Below are 15,811 nucleotides of genomic sequence, written 5' to 3'. Positions count from 1 at the left end.
TGGGAATTTAGTGGGGGGGTGACTTGTGACGTAATATGACGTCTCAAACGTCATGGTTCATGGCTTCCCATCCGTCATGCATCTTGGGAAAGAGAACGCGCATCGCGTATGACCCTCCTTATTGCGTCCCTGCTGGGTTACCGTACCCTTGCCCGCCCGCCCGCCCGTCCCGCTATTTGCTGAGCTTGTGATAGGCGGGCTGCTCTAACAGTCAGTACAGTTTACCCAATACCGCGAGAGCTCTCGCGCGGCGCCGGCCAATGGCACCTTGAGCTCGCGCAGCCCCTCCTTCCCAAGCTCGCAATAGTATCTTGTGGAAGGGGAGAGCTTGCGCGCGCGCCCTCCCCCCTACGGTGCCCTTCAAATGGCATCGCCCACCGTGGATCCTCCGCGGGGCGGTGGCAGGACAGACCAAATGCAATCTTTCGAGAGGGGTGAGCCTGTTTAATGGGTAGGTAGGCTTTGTGCAAGGGCGGGTGAGGTATTTAATGTTAGATACTGAGGTGGTATTAGCATTATTAGCTTGACCGCCTTTTCTTTTCTTTTCCCTCGGCAGGAAGGGGGGGGGGGGGAGACACGACTTCTGCAGTTGGTATGGAGCAGGCTGAAGTTCCACCGGGAGAGTTTCCCCCCAGCCTTGCATTCACTACCCAGAGGACACGAGGTGGCACAGAAGCGAAGATGTAACCTGGAGGCCCTCTTCTGTCTTAATCAGGATCTCTGTTGGGGCCTTCTGCGTGCAAAGCGGGTGCATTCCCACTGAGCTGCTGTCCTTGCTGCTTGGTGCTTTAAAAATGCAATAAGAGAGGTAAAGTGATTAAAGGAAGCGATCAAAACCACGTATGTGATGGTGGCCTCAATTATTCCTTGCAGCATTCCAGTGTGGTGGTTGTATAACTAACAGCACTGAATTTTGAATTGCATTTTTAATGTTTGATGTTTTATGTTTCTGTATACGCTGGAAGCCACCCAGAGTGGTTGGGGCGACCCGGTCACATGGGCAGGGTACAAATAATAAAATTATTACTATTATGGTAATATAAACTACCAGTACTGTGGTGGGTAATTAGTCTTGAGCATCTGTTTTAGCACTTGTTTTCCTCTACCTTACTCCAGAGGCTCTCTAACCAGTAGAGTGCTTTGGCATTGCCTGAGGATATACTGAAGTCATGCTCATATCCCTCCCCAGTAGGATGCTTGGTTCCCATTGGGGTCTACAATTTGAGCAAACATTCATCTGATGGTAGGTACTTACAAGACTCTGGGCGCAGGCATGACGCAGCACATGTACAGAATGCATACAGTGGTACCTTGGTTTATGAATTTAAATCCATTCCGGAGGTCCATTCTTACACCGAAGCCGTTCTTAAACTGAGGCGCGCTTTCCCTAATGAGGCCTCCAGCCACCAGTGCCCTTCCACCGTTCGTTGACCGAGGTATAGTTTGCTAACCGGAACAATACTTCTGGTTTTGCGGAGTTCGTAACCCAAATAGTCAGCTAACAGGACTGTTCGTTGACCGAGGTACCGCTGTATTGGCAAATTACGGCGATGGATTGCAGCTTTACAGCATACTCAACCTCTCTGCGAGCAAAATCGGGGGAAGGGGCATGAGATCTGGGGCTTAGCAAAAAAGTACTCTTTAATAATTACCCCACATCTTTGCAGTTGGTGGTGGTTGCCAGGTTGGCTGGCTGCCTTTGAGAGTGTAGCGGGTTGAAAAGTTGATTGGTTTATTTAATGCAGCTTTGTAAGGAAGCCCATGATAGCTGATTAGCTTAAAGCAGGCATAGGCAAACTCGGCCCTCCATATGTTTTGGGACTACAACTCCCATCATACCTGACCACTGGTCCTGTTAGCTAGAGATCATGGGAATTGTAGTACCAAAACATCTGGAGGGCCGAGTTTGCCTATGCCTGGCTTAAAGGCTAGCAGAACAATCTGCAAAGAGGCTACTGTTGTGTGTTTTCATACTGGCTGCAGAGGAAGGTGACATCCAGCTAAGTCATACTTGGATAAGAAGAACCATTTAAATAAATGTGCTTAAATGGGTTTACTCTGAGCATGAGTTACATCATATACTCCAGGTGTCCCTGCCCAATCTGGTAGAGATTTGATATGATAGTGAAAAAGAGAAGAGGAGCACCAGAGTAGCAGGAAAATTCAGGCACTAAATCTTCATAGAGTATTCCCCTGTATTAACCGTATTGGGTCCTAAGATTGGCAGGGGATGTCCTGATGGTGCTGCTGCCACTGGATGTTGCCCAGCTGGTGTTGACATATGTCAGGGCCTTTTCAGTGGTGGTTTCCCATTTGTGGAATGCCCTCCCTGGTGAAACACATCTGTATCCCTCACTATTCACTTTCATGAGGAATTTAAAGATATTCTTGTTTACCCAGGCACTTGATGACTGAAAGATACTGTTCCTGGCAACCATGAAAATGATTAGCTTCAAGAGTATGTGATTGTGTTTAGACAACTTTTTAATTTTCCTATAGTTGAATTGTTTTATCACTTTTCTGTGTCCTGCTGCCCTAGGTCCCCTTGGGAGATAAATTTAATCAATGAATACATAAAGTTATATATGTTCATTTTATTTATTAAATATCTATTCTGCCCTTCATTTGAGGATCAAACAGCAGTTTACAATAAAAAAAAAACCCCACAAAAATATATACCGTAGTAACAAAAAGAAACAATACCCAACAGTTTAAAAGGCCATAGATTTATTTTTATATGGAGACAAAAAACGTGGTGTTTTGATTTTCTATTCATATATAGTTAATACTCTTCTGTTGTTTTTTAATTATTATTTCTTTAGGCACTTTGATCACAGCTGCGGTATCCATGCTGAAGAGAGATTGTGGCTCAGCATCATGTTCAGGCATAGCAACCCTATTTGTATGAGTGGACCTATTCTGCAGTTAAGCCAAGTTTCCAACACACCTGCTAGAAATGGAAGTTTGTGAAAGGAACAAAGCTTTCGTTGAAGGAACTATTAGTGCTGTTCAAGCCAATCAGCTGTGAATAATTTGCATGCATCTAAGGCATTACCTATAGGGATGCGGGTGGCACAGTGGTCTAAAAACCACAGAGTCTAGGGCTTGCCGATGAGTAGGTCGGCGGTTCAAATCTCCATGACGGGCTGAGCTCCTGTTGTTTGGTCCCAGCTCCTGCCCACCTAGCAGTTTGAAAGTACGTCGTGCGAGTAGATAAATATGCACCGCTCTGGCGGGAAGGTAAACGGCATTTCCGTGCGCTGCTCTGGTTTGCCAGAAGCAGTTTAGTCATACTGGCCACATGACCCGGACAAACGCCAGCTCCCTTGGCCTATAGAATGAGATGAGCGCCGCAACCCCAGAGTCGCCCACGCCTGGACCTAATGGTCAGGGGTATCTTTACCTTTAAGGCATTACCTATTAATGTTCATATTTTTCATTCATCCACACTTTATTAGATATTTATATAGATATAGATACATATATAATTTATGAACTTTGAAGTCCAAGATGGTGCTTTTAAATTTTTTTAATGCTGTGTATGTTATAAAGTAGATTATAATTTGTTAATTGAATACAGTAATAAAAAGTTTGATAGTTATTCATATTGAATATTATATTAATATATTATTAAATAAAGCATACCTTTGCACAATTCTCCTTGAGTCTTTGGTATTTTCCTCATCTCATCCTATTTATTAATATAATCAATAAAGCAGAACCTGTTTCATAAAATGAATCCATTTCCTGTTTTTGCCTTTGTGCCAGGCCTTCATTTAGTTAGTTTTTCTGCTAATATAAAAATGCAAACTTTATTATACCAAGCTTCTAATGATAGATCTTTAGAGTATTTCCAGCATTTTTCAACCAGTAAATACCATGATACCCTGATAAAAACAAGAAGAAGCATTTCCTTATATAGGATGTGGACATTTTGACAAAGAAATCTTTACAATAAGATTATATAATATTTTTTAAAGATGCCCTGTCAAAACCCATGCACATATTGGCATTCCCAGCATATGTAGGAAATATGCCTCCCATCCCTTGCATCTCCTCCAACAAGTTTTGTGCCCACTATTCTTTTAAACTTTGGGCTGTTCCCATTGTCCCATTGTAAATGTTTGATGCCAGAACTTTCATTAGAGTAAAGTCAAAAGCATCAATTGCTCAAATCCTGTTATAAAGATCTAATAGCCTGATTCCTGCTATTTTGGTTTGAGATAAAGAAAAGACTGATGTAACTGGGACCAGTTTGCTCATATCGTACCCAAGTTGACCTAATTTGGGAGCTGCCCCTTCAAAAAGATCATGTATAGAAACTATGTCCCACATTTGCCACTGGCTTAAGTATTGAATTTTGCTCCTTAAAAAAAAAAAGGATTTAAAAGGGAGCAACAGAAAAGAAAATGGAGTTTACTCTGTCAGGAGTTTAGCCTACACTTGAGTAGGACCCTGGCAGAGACACGTGCCCAACTGGCATGTTCCCTCCCTCCTGGTCAATCGTTAGGGAGCTTCAAAAGCTTTCTTCTGCCCGAACATCACAGCGACCGATGCCAACAGGCATTGGCACACTTAGGGATCCGCAGAGTCTTCGCAGCTTGCCTAACAGACCTCAGCAACTCAGCATTTTGGCTAATCTACTTTATTTACATATAAACACACACGGAGCACTGCAACATGGCTCCCTCAATCTCTAGCATCAGACAGCAAAGAGATAAAGAACAAAGGACAATAGTCCCACTTCACGGAACACAGTAACACAGTAACACCTTACTCCATCACTTCCCACTCTGTGGAGTCAAAACATATACCGTCATGTGAAAGACAACAATCCTATGACCGCAATCAAGGAACCAGGAATTCTAACATACTCTGCCCCTCTCCCAGGCTATAAGCGTGTAACTGAGGGAGGGATTATATGTACCGGTAGTTTCTGGATACCCCCCCCCCCAAATTTATAAGGTCAGCTGTGCACAGCCCTGTACTTCGTCAAACCCTCCAGGGAGACTCACCTGGTACCAGTAATTGTATACTGTACAGTGTTTTTCTTCTGGGAAAAAGTGCTGGAAATACCTATCCTTCAGTACCCCTAGAAAAAAAGCACTGATTATGTACAGCTTTAGGTGCCGGACTTTTGGCTCTGAATTCTGTGACCTCCTTTTGAGTGGCTGGGAAGTTCCAATCTTGCCTTGTTTTTAAAGGACTGCCTTTCAGATTTTTCTTTGTTTTTCTTCGATGCTGGTTTTGAATTATAATATAATAATGATAATACCCCACCCATCAGGCTGGGTTTCCCCAGCTACTCTGGACGGCTTTGGGTTATCACAATAAAAAAGAAAGATGAATAAATCCAATAAATAAAAATAATTGAGAATTTATTCTTCTCCCCATTTCTTTTAGTGGATTTATTAATCGGTTTTCAATGTTCTTTCAAGTTGGATTATTACTATGGGTGATTATTTATTGCATTTGATTGAAGTGGTGCACATCGCACTCTTAAAAATTGATGGCATTTATTGCTTGATTTTACAATCAGGAATTATAGCAGATTTTTTAAATGGCTATTTAATTCTTAAACCCGAGTCTAAAATTATGCAGAAAACAACTAGTGCGCATGTACCAATTCATATTCTTTCTCTCCCTCCTTCCCCCTCCTTTTCTGTCTCACTTTGGTACATGCGCCGTCAGGGCCGTCCCTTCCCCGCATCTAGAGAACGTACTTTACGTTCACGCTGGGCGGAGCCTCTGTTCGCATGCGCATTTCTCCAAACCGAAGCCAACTAGTGGAGCTGGGCGGGCGAGGCTGGAGTAAGCGCGCTTACCCGGGTTGACCGGCGCGACGTCCCACGAATTGACCCTCACCGGCGCCCGTACAACCAGCGGATGCGCATGCGTCTCTCTTTCTCTCTTTTTTGTTTCCTCCTCCTCTTCCTCCGCCAGTTTCCTGTCAGGAGGCGGATGGCAGAAGCAGGGCCCGGCTCGGAGCGGGAGGGACGAGTTGGGGAGGCGCCTTGACTGGAGCGCAGCGGGCTGACGCCTCGCCGGAGAGACAAGGTAGAGCCGGCCGGTCCCGGGAGGGCTTGGCGGCTTGTGTGCGAGGGCCGAGGTGCCTAGCCGCTCTAGGCCCGGCCTGAGAAGCGAGCCAGGCCTCGAACTCGGACCTCCCCCCCCCCTTTTCTCCTCTCGCGCGCGCCTGAGGGAGTTAACGGGCGCCGGGAAGGGCCAAGAAGGGCCGGTCCCGCCGGCAAGAGAACGCAAACGCCGCTCCGGGCTCCCAAGGGGGGGCTTTTCTGCCGGGTGGGTTACTCGGGCCCTTCCGCGACAAGACTTTTTTCGCCCTGCCGGATCGGGCCAGCGGCCCCTGTATCCCCAGCATCCTCGTCTCAACAGTGGTAGGGAGGGAAGGGTTGTGCCGGTCCGCGGCTGCGGTTTAGGGCATCCGCTTTGCACGCAGGGTGTCCCAGGATCAGGCCAGGTAGGCTGAGAGGAGAGGAGCCAAACTGAAACCCTGGAGAGCCAGTCATTGCATTTGTGTTTTTTTTATTGCAGGCACCCGCAAACTCGGCCCTCCAGATGTTTTGGGACTACAACTCCCATCATCCCTAGCTAACAGGACCAGTGGTCTGGGATGATGGGAATTGTTGTCCCAAAACACCTGGCGGGCCGAGTTTGGGGATGCCTGGTTTATTGCATTTATGCCCCGTTTCTCTCTCCCCAAGGAGCTCAAGGTGCCACACGTGGTTCTCATTTAACCCCCTGCAACAACCCTGTGAGGTAGGCTAAGCCGAGAGGCCGCAACTGGCCCCAAGGGCAAGCCCACTGCGTTTCGTGATTGGGGATTTGAACCCAGGTTCTTAGTCTGCTAATACTAACCACCACACCACACTGTAGAACAGCCTTTCTCAAGGCTAGGGGGGTGTTGGACTACAACACCCATCATCCCTGGTTAGCAGGTCCTATAGTCAAGGACGATGGGAGTTGTAGTCCAACAGCACCCTAAGGTTGAGAGGTGCTGCTGTAGCTGTACCAAGCTAGATGGACCCAATTGTCTGAGTTGTTTAGGCATAGAAACACAAGAAAATTCCTTGTTTTTTTGTATTATTGTTAATATTGATATGTTATGGGCGTGGAGAGCTGCCGCTTTGGGTGTCATCGATCATTCGCTTCTCACAGCCAAACCCTTATACAATGACTTGGAGAAATAAAAGTAATAGAACCATTCAGACAGGAGTCCAGATTTATGTGATTCATTTTAAAAGGACCATGAACTGCTTAATCAAATAGATCTTTTAAGTGCTATCCATATTAAAATTGTCGATAAAATACAACTAAACTCCACGGGAAAAAAGTATGCATAGAATAATTTTTAAAATTCAGATTTAATTTGTAAAATGTTTAAAACAAATGCAAGTAATTAAATTACATGTCTGGATAGACTTGTGAAAGTGCTACTGGGTGCAGAGAAAAAGATACTGTACTGGATTAAGACACCAATTCTTTTTTTCCTTAAGGAAAGAAAATTAGCAAAAATAAGGTTTTAACTCCTACAGTGAAATTTATTTTAAGTTTGTTTCAGCAAAAACCAACAGAGAATCTTGTGGCTCCTTAAAGGTGGCCAAATTTATTATGGCACAAGCTTTTGTGGACTACAGTCTTCTGTATCAGAAGCATGAGTTTTTTAAGGCTTTCCTGAATGCTAGAACTGAAGGGGCCACACAAATGTTAACTAGAAGGGAGTTCAATAGCTGCAGACCTTCCACCTGGAAATAACTTAACTTATTAATTTAATATTTAAGAATTTTTATTTTTATTAGTGCTTTGGGAACCTGCTGCTATTATTCAGAAGCAAGTGAATGTGGTTCTCCCTCTCCCACTTTTTAAAAACAACCACGACAACCCTGTGAAGTAGCAAAACAACAAAACAATAACAGATGTATTATGACATAAGCTTTCAAGGTCTGCTAGAGTCCTGTCCTTCAGATGTGTGAGGCGCTGCCCTGAGTTGAAGCGGGGAAAGATTGTAGAAAGAGGTTAGAGAGAAATAAAATTCTGAATAAGCACGTTAACGGTGGCAGTTCCAAGTTATTAGCAACTTGAATAAGACTTTGTGCATCATATTGTCCACAGACGTGAAAGTCATAATAAATGTGTTTGGTTTTAAGATGTCATTTCATTCTTCTATTTATGTTTCACATCATAAAAATGAGACAGTAACTGCAGAAAACAATTTTAATCCTTCTGTTGTGGTTCAGCATAAAACATTTAACAGAGTATGCAGTACTATCCAGGAGAATATTCACCTTTCTTTTCTTGTCTTACACTTGAAAGGTGCAACTAGTGGTAATAGATCTAGTAGCAGTCAGGCGGAGCACATCTGTTTAAATAATTTGGAAAAGTTGGAAAGAAATTAAATACATTTATTTCTATAGTTCCATCAATGTACATACGTGCATTTTCCAGGGTAACATAAAAAAGCCTGGACTGGAAACTTGGGGAAATCTTTAAAAACCCCTCACAATCATTTAATTTCAAAAGTGGTTGAGGGCACAAAGGGAGTGGAAAGACAAGCCTGACAAAATGCTGGAGGAATGCTGTCTTTACTGTGTTGCTTAATGAACTTTTCTAAATTTCCCTTTAGACATTGAGAACAGTAAAAAGGTGATAATGCACCATGGCAATGGTCCTCAAAATGCCCAACGCCAGCTCCAAAGGTCCCGCTCCTTCACTGGCAGCGAGGGTGAAGACCAACAGGCGAACCTGCCCCAGTCCCCAGCACCTTCGTTTGCTCCTTCAGCAAGCCCATCAGCACCACAGTCTCCCAGTTACCAAATCCAGCAGTTTATAATGAGCAGAAGCCCAGTCGCTGGGCAGAATGTGAACATTACCCTGCAGAATGTTGGACCGGTTGCGACAGGAAACCAGCAGATCACGCTTACTCCGTTGCCGATCCCGAACCCGACCTCCCCGAGTTTCCAGTTCAGCCCTCAGCAAAGGAGGTTTGAGCATGGGTCCCCCTCCTACATTCAAGTTACTTCGCCGTTGCCACCACAGGCTCAGTCTCAGAGCCCCACGCAGCCCAGCTCAATGCCAGTGCAGTCCATATCAAATGTTCGGGCGGGCACCCCAGGGCCTGGCTTGGGGATGTGCAGCCAGAGCCCGACACGAGGCTTTGTTGATGCGAGCGTTCTCGTGAGACAGATTAGTTTGAGCCCTTCAAATGGCGGGCACTTTGTGTATCAGGAAGGCTCCGGCATCACCCAGATATCTCAAGGCACCACAGCTCAGGTGCAGCTTTCATCTTCCGGAGCACCTGCTGCGGTTCGAGAACGTAGGCTGTCGCAGCCCCACTCGCAAACCGGTGGCACCATACACCACCTTGGACCACAAAGTCCCGTCGCTAGTGGAGCAAATATCCAACCTTTACCTAGCCCTGGTCACATTGCAACAAATAACCTGCCACCTCATATCAGCAACATCATCCAAGGCATGCAGCAACAGCAGCAGGTTCTCCAAGGTCAGCAGTTGAGCAGATCCCTAGGATATGACCGGACTTCTAGTGGGCTGATAGCTGGGGTTGGAGGAGCTTCTGCTTTTGGAATGACATCGCCGCCACCTCCCACAAGCCCTTCCCGGGCCAGCATGCCCCAGGGGCTGACAAGCCTCCCTCTTACTCCTTCAGTAAGTGCTGTGGTGAAAAAAACAAAGAAACTGGAGGAGATCCCCCCAGCCACTCAAGAAACTGCTCAGCTGAGAAAGCAATGTTTGGACCACCACCTCAAGGAAATGGAGGTGTTGAAAGACGCTTTCAAAGAGTATTTGATTGAGTTGTTTTTCCTGCAACACCTGCATGGAAATATGATGGATTTCTTAGCTTTCAAGAAGAAGCCTTGTGCGGCGTTGCAAGCATACCTCAGGCAGAATGACTTGGATTTGGAGGAAGAGGAGGAAGAGGAACAATCTGAGGTTATCAATGACGAGGTAGGAACTTGCTGTTCCAATAATTTAGAAACCTACTGAAGCCTAGAATTATTTATACCAGTTATTTGATTTCTAATTCTGTAGTCTGTAGCGTGCATACTTGGAACTCAGTACATTTGAAATCAGATGGTTTTGCACTGGAGTACGAAGCATGATTGGGTTGCAAGATTTATTAGGCCAGTAGGTAGCGCAGCATTCGTCTTTAAGGTTTGGTGTTTTGATCTTGCAAACAGATTTGCTGGACTTAGGTTTAGGATCTTAAATTTTGCTGTTATTTGTAATTCCATTTGATCTTACTTGTGGTTTTGTTCATAGATTAGTTATGGTGTAGTAGGTAGAATGTTCCTCTTTGATCAGGAAGATGCGAGTTCAAGTCCTGTTCTTACTTTAGCCATGAAATCCAATTGGTGACTCCAGACAAGTAGCCATCTCTCAGCTTAACTTGTCTTGCAGTGTTGTTATGATAAAATTAGAAAGTGAGGGAAATGGAGAAAATTCCTATGCAATGTTGCCCTCAACTTTTTAGAGCAAGCTCAGGGTACAAATATGAAAATGATACGAAGTTATGATGTGCTGGCTTGCAGTGTTACAAAGATAATGGCAAAATCCTTCGGGAACCCCTTAGGGAATTGTCACTTTATAATATAAATATTTTCTAGTTGTAACCAGAGTGTCAGAAAAGCTGGTTTAACATGGAAGCAGAAGTTGTAGGCCATTTTTCTGTTTGCTTGCTTTCTCACCAGTCATGCTCACACAGGAACCTTAAACACGAGTATAAATTTGCACAGTAGGTTTACTGGCACTCAGCTCAAATGGCAAACTTAGCTGTCAGTTAAAAGAAGGTTCAGCTCTGTAATTTGTGGTGAATCCAGTGTGTGGTTACTCAGAAGCAAGTCCCACTATGTTAATTGGGGCTTACACCCAGGTAAGCGTGCATAGGATTACAGCCATGATTTTGTAATAACATCAAGTGAAAACCTGAAGCAGGTGTAATTTAGGGCTCTACCAATTTCTCCAAGTATCACTGTAGTGCAAAATAATGATAAAGGCCTGGATACAAAGAACCCTGTAGCTCGTTCCACATGAGCAAGTAATACACTCTGGGGCTATGTTTTTCAAATAGCTTCCTCCTCTCTTGCTGCATAGCAGAGTTTGAAACTGAACTTCTCAAGGCTCTGGTGTCTGCTGTTGAAAAATGGTTTGTTTTTTATAATCAGCCTTGGTGAAAGAAAGCTGTAAGCAGCTACTGGGATCCTGATCCACGTGTCTAATTTTGTTACATTAAAAAAAAGTGCAGTCCAAAAGAAATTTAAACTCTTCATTATCTGTAACTATCTGGCGCAGACACCACTTTCTGTTGTTATCTTGCAAAAACTGTCAAGCCTAAAGTCTGTTGTCTTTTTTTTATAAAAAGCAAATTAACAATGCAATCTTATACATGCATACTCGGAAGTCAATTCCATTGAGATTTGCAACTTGAATGGTTTTGCAAGCTTAGCAGTAAATTGTCTAATACTTTTACAAATGTTTACTGGTAAAACTCAGGTATAAACAGGATTTCTGGAGGTCCCATATTTCAAAGGGGTTCATTCCAATTTATGATACTATTGATTCTAAAGGCAATGTTTACCTACTTTAAACTTCCAAATAATGTGTTTATTTTTTAATTTAAAGAATTTATTTACCACTTAACTACAATAGTCTCTAAGTGGTTCGCAAAGATAAAATACAGAGAATAAAAATAAGTTAAAATTATAAAATCAAACTTCAATTAAAATGCCTGCTGGAATTAAAAAAAGCCTTCAGTAGGCACTGGAATTTCAATAGGTGATGCCAGATCTCCAAAGTGTTTCCTTTTGTGAAGAGTTGGAGGCCTTTGAATCCCCCAGTTTGGAACAAATTGGTCACTCACATAATGGGAGCTTGTAATGTCATGAGTGAGGCATATAGCGCTTATATGCAGGGAATACCTCTGAAACAATTTCAGGACTGAGACCTTGTAATAGGTGAAGGATGTATAGTTGCTGACTTGCAAACTACCATTTCCAAAGAGCCAGTCTCTTCTTCCAATTCAGTATTGTAAATATGTTGACATTTTCAATACTATCTTGATTACCTATTTAATGGCAGTTGTTAGTACTCTAATGATCTATTTGCTTCCATCAAAATGGTGGGGGCTGTGTGGTCTCACAAAACGATAGAGTGGAAAGCAGGTGAACATCAATTTGAAATTCATTTTAATGAAAAGTGACATAATCTACTAAACAAAAAGGACAACAAATAAAAAATAAAACAAAAAGGACAACAGGCACTTGACATAAAACTCCTTATTGCAGCTCAAGGGGTTTCAGAGTAAGACACTCCTCCTTCAGGAGCTTGAAATGCTTGAGAGTTCTTAAAATTCAAGAACTCATTCTTAAATATAACCAGCTCAAGCTTGAAAAAATAGTACATACAACCAGGGCTTTTTCCAGCCAGAACTCACTCAAACTCAGTTCCAGTACCTCTCAGGTGGGTGCCATTGCCATTCTAACGAAGGAGGTATTCATGGGGAGCTTTGGCACCTCTTTTTCTAGAAAAATAGTACTGAGTACAACTATGTTTATTTAATTCATAAAATTTATGTACTGCTTGACAGTAGAGGACCTCAACATGGCTGAACCTCTGCAATTTATATTCAAAGTGATACTACTTTGGACCAGTGTTTCTAAGTTTTACAGAAGTGCTTTCAGGCATGATGAATACTCAGAACACTAAATGTGGAATCAACTCTTGCTTGTCAAACAAAATCAAATACGGTATGTTTTCCTGCAGAATCAATTCTAATGAAAAATGCAGCAAAAAGCTATCTCATTGGTGTTGTGCATCCCTTTGGTTTCAAACTTTTGCTATGAAGACATGCTCCTAATTTTCAAAATAGTTATTCTTCAGAAAGTCTTTCCAAAATTCATTATAAATGTTGAGTAAAGGCATTTAAGTTCATCTGAGTAGGTCTGGTGGCATGGCACATAAACTCAAATGTATTACTTCTTAAATTTTGATAAAGTAAATTCCTTTCTATAGACAGTAATTTTTAAGGAGACTGATTTTAACCTATATCCCCCCCCCCCAACAGTATATCATTTCCCAACCCTTTACTTTTTGAATGGTCAAAATGATTTATACCTGCTTAACCGGTCCTCTGTGGCATAAATGGATGTTTAAAGCCTTTCACTTAAATCTATAACAGTTTTGCAGGTATCCCTATTTAACACTAAATTTCAGAAAACCTTTTTCCCCCTTTGTAAAAAATAAAATGGACTTATGGAAGACGTTTGAACAAGTAATAAACTTCCAGGAACATTGACAATGTTACATTTCCTTTTGAAAAACAAGGCACTTTGGGGGTACCTCCTTCTCTTTGTATTTTGTGCATTTCCTCACTCTTATTCCCCCTTCCTTTTATCACCTTCTGCTAAAGCAATGCAACTTCATCCCTTGCCTGGGTGGGCTGATTATTATGGGAGTTTGGGGGAGGCTGCGAGGAGGGGAGAGAATGCAGGCTATGCTCATTGCTTAATAAATGTTGGGGCTCTTCTGAGTGTGAACTGTCTGTCATGCTAATTTTGTTGTCTGTTAGAAAGCCAATATCTCAAGTTAACCCATGTTATTTGCCTATTCTAAATTTCAGTGGAGACTTTAGGTGGCGAGTGGTCACAAGTAGCCTGTGCCTCGCCCCAGACAAAGCAGAACATCTTATTTATTTTATTTTTTCTTAAAAGCGGGTTCAAGTCCCATCACACCTATGGGCCTTTTCTTAAAATCCCCTCTTCAGCGAGGAACCATCAATACAATGCAAAGTGGAGTGTGTTGATCAGACTTTTTAAAAACAGAAGAAAAGAAAATGATTTCCCTTTTTGTTTCCCCCCAAAATATCTTCTCTCAGGTAAAGGTTGTGACAGGAAAGGATGGGCAGACTGGTACTCCTGTTGCTATAGCAACCCAGCTTCCTCCAAATGTTTCTGCTGCTTTTTCATCCCAGCAGCAACCATTTCAGGTACTTTTTCAATGGTTCTAAACTTGTAGTTTCATCCCAGGTGATTATTACTATTCCTTTTTTCCCTCATTCAGATTTGGTATTTGAAAATAGAACCTGCATTTCCCCACCCCACTCCCTGAGAGCCCATCCCTTTTCATCTAAAAAACAGAAATGAATAGTAAAAACCTCTTAAAATTTCAGATGCATGAGTGTTTATGGAGCTTTGAGGAAGTTACTTTTCCCCACCTCTTGTTTCAAAGTTGCTGGCTTATTTCATTAACTTTCAGCTTTTGATGTGTTCCGCTTTGGTTTGCTTGTCTTTGGTTCCCTTGTGCGTTCTGCCTAGTAACAGTGTGGGTCTCTGTGTCTGTGGAATATGACTGTGGATTCTTTCTAAAATTCTGTTCTCTCTCTCCTCCCCCTTTTGTCCTTGATTTTGAAGGTTTTTGAATACAGATACAAAAAAGGGGCAGAACTGCCGCTGCACCTTTTCCCTTTCTGATGCAGTTTAAATTACCACACTTTACAAATGCATAATAAAATACCTTGCTGTTTAATAGTCAAATGTATGCACAACAGACCTTATGAATTGTTGGATTAAATTGTGGGTGCCAGAAAATAGAGTGAAAGAGTTATCATGCCCTGCGCTGAAGAGTTGTGCTCGAAATAATGGGCTGGTTCAGATGTAATGGCAAACCATGATTGATTGTAAGGTTAGAGAGCCTAACTCACATACTATTTTTCTCTCTCTTTTTCTCCTGAGAGGAGGACAGCTTCTGCTTTGACCTAAGCACAGTTGTGGGACCTCCTGTGGTCTGCTATAACTATAGCTTGTTCTTCACAAACAAGCTGTGGTTTGGTATCTTGGTTTGTTAAACTAACCGCAGTTAGAGCAAACCATAGCTCTCTGAGTTCAGAAATAATGGAATTGTGGCTTAGTTCAAAACTGGAAGGTTTTGGTCATAGGAACATAGGAAGCTGCTTTATACTGAGTCATGTCACTGGTCCATCTAGCTCAGTATTGTTTACAGTGATGGGCAGCATCTCTCCTGGGTTTCAGGCAGAGAAACGGGGAAGACACAAGTCTGAGCCTTTGGCCAGCTCATTCTAATAAAGACAAATTAGCTTTCCCCCCGTTTGTTTCTTAAGCAGGCCATTATGACAGACTAGGGTGCCTCCTAGGCAGAAAGGCAGTTCAAAAGATTGCGTACAGAAAATGTCATCTACAATTAGTGTGTGGGACATTACTTTAATGATATTTTAATTGCCTATATTCAAATATTAAGAACTTGTTTTATGTTCCACACTTTATTTGGTATTACAATTTCTTTTATTATTTTGTTCTAAACCATATCTTTATGGCAAGCATCAATTCTTTACACAGGGTGAGGTTTTTCCCCACCCTTACCTGATTTATCATATGTGCACCAGGTATTACCTCCTCTGTAAACAAAACAAAACAGAAACCTAATGTCTACAAGTATATCTCAATCTGTAAATCTAAATTTATGTAAAGATAAATTTCATATTTACCTAAAGTGTACATTTTTAAAAACTGCTGCCTCTATTATAGTTACAATTCTGAAGCCATTTGGTAGACCTTAATGAAACTCTCCAGCCTTAGGCTGTTATGCCAACACACACATTCAAAGGAGAATTCAAAGTAGGACTTGCTTCCAAATAAATGTGCTTAGGTACTGGTTCTAATGGTAATACATACACAATTTGTAGCAATGTTAGATCATATTCTTAGACACTCTTACCGGGGAATGAGGCTACAGTCCCACATCCCTTTATTTGTGAGTAAGCCCC

At 42.5% G+C, this 15,811-nt stretch overlaps 1 protein-coding gene, 1 long non-coding RNA gene and 1 other non-coding gene across 28 annotated transcripts in view; all 3 read left to right on the top strand.

The window, feature by feature from the left end:
- The first annotated feature begins 1,096 nt into the window (after positions 1-1,096).
- Positions 1,097-1,234, top strand: LOC114587264 (small nucleolar RNA SNORA49). Its single transcript, XR_003704265.1, has one exon. It is a non-coding gene; the product is annotated as a small nucleolar RNA SNORA49 (small nucleolar RNA).
- Positions 1,235-1,249: 15 nt separating this feature from the next.
- Positions 1,250-3,657, top strand: LOC114586793 (uncharacterized). The gene is made up of 2 exons (XR_013390938.1): positions 1,250-1,436; positions 2,823-3,657. It is a non-coding gene; the product is annotated as an uncharacterized LOC114586793 (long non-coding RNA).
- A 2,241-nt stretch (positions 3,658-5,898) lies between these two features.
- Positions 5,899-15,811, top strand: part of EP400 (E1A binding protein p400) — a 72,334-nt gene continuing 62,421 nt past the window's right edge. For 23 of the 26 annotated variants that reach the window (XM_077920295.1, XM_077920301.1, XM_077920294.1 and 20 more), the window contains exons 1-3: positions 5,899-6,057; positions 8,642-9,981; positions 13,907-14,017. In XM_077920295.1, the coding sequence (XP_077776421.1) occupies positions 8,668-9,981; positions 13,907-14,017 (1,425 nt within the window). In that variant the 5' untranslated portion in view covers positions 5,899-6,057; positions 8,642-8,667. The remainder of the gene's footprint in view (positions 6,058-8,641; positions 9,982-13,906; positions 14,018-15,811) is intronic. The other 3 variants (XM_077920299.1, XM_077920303.1, XM_077920296.1) reach the window with 1 other exon arrangement.

Source organism: Podarcis muralis, chromosome 16 (genome assembly GCF_964188315.1).
Source record: "Podarcis muralis chromosome 16, rPodMur119.hap1.1, whole genome shotgun sequence".
Classification (NCBI taxonomy): domain Eukaryota; kingdom Metazoa; phylum Chordata; class Lepidosauria; order Squamata; family Lacertidae; genus Podarcis; species Podarcis muralis.
This window is presented reverse-complemented; position numbering and strand designations above follow the sequence as displayed.